This window comes from Trypanosoma equiperdum (assembly GCF_001457755.1).
Source record: "Trypanosoma equiperdum strain OVI genome assembly, contig: ctg_677, whole genome shotgun sequence".
In the NCBI taxonomy this organism is placed as follows: domain Eukaryota; phylum Euglenozoa; class Kinetoplastea; order Trypanosomatida; family Trypanosomatidae; genus Trypanosoma; species Trypanosoma equiperdum.
In genome coordinates this window covers 2,840-3,206 of record NW_027124617.1, presented here as the reverse complement: position 1 = coordinate 3,206, position 367 = coordinate 2,840, and the positions used below count along the sequence as shown (strand labels likewise).

The 367-nt window shown below is 50.7% G+C and overlaps 1 protein-coding gene across 1 annotated transcript in view; it reads left to right on the top strand.

The window, feature by feature from the left end:
* The window catches only part of TEOVI_000314600 (Trypanosomal VSG domain containing protein, putative), a gene marked incomplete at both ends in the record, with an annotated part of 1,134 nt that extends 1,000 nt beyond the window's left edge, over positions 1-134 (top strand). Inside the window, one exon of the mRNA XM_067226104.1 lies at positions 3-134. Within this exon, the coding sequence (XP_067082205.1) occupies positions 3-134 (132 nt within the window). The remainder of the gene's footprint in view (positions 1-2) is intronic.
* Positions 135-367: the final 233 nt, after the last annotated feature.

The window sequence follows — 367 nt, the reverse complement described above, 5'->3', positions numbered from 1 at the left end:
AACTCAAAAGCAGAAGTCGACGCCCATGCTATAACAAACGCCCTAAACCAACTAAAGGGACTAATCACAGTTATCGGAGGCACCGGATACTTAGGGTGGACAGGAACAACACCGGCATGCACGGGCCAGAGTGACAGCGGGATGTGCGTAGCGTACGCTTCTTATGTAGCAAACGGCGACGACAAATTCAATGACATAGACTGGGTAAAGGCACTGCAGGCAGCGGCAGCCAAGATGAAAAGGAGGGAAAACGCGGTGGAAAAGTGGCACACCTTAGACCAGGCCCTAAAGGACAACAAAGCAGCGGCATGGCTAATACCAACGGAAGTGTCAATACTTAACAAACCAATCGGGGTTTCCACTAAGC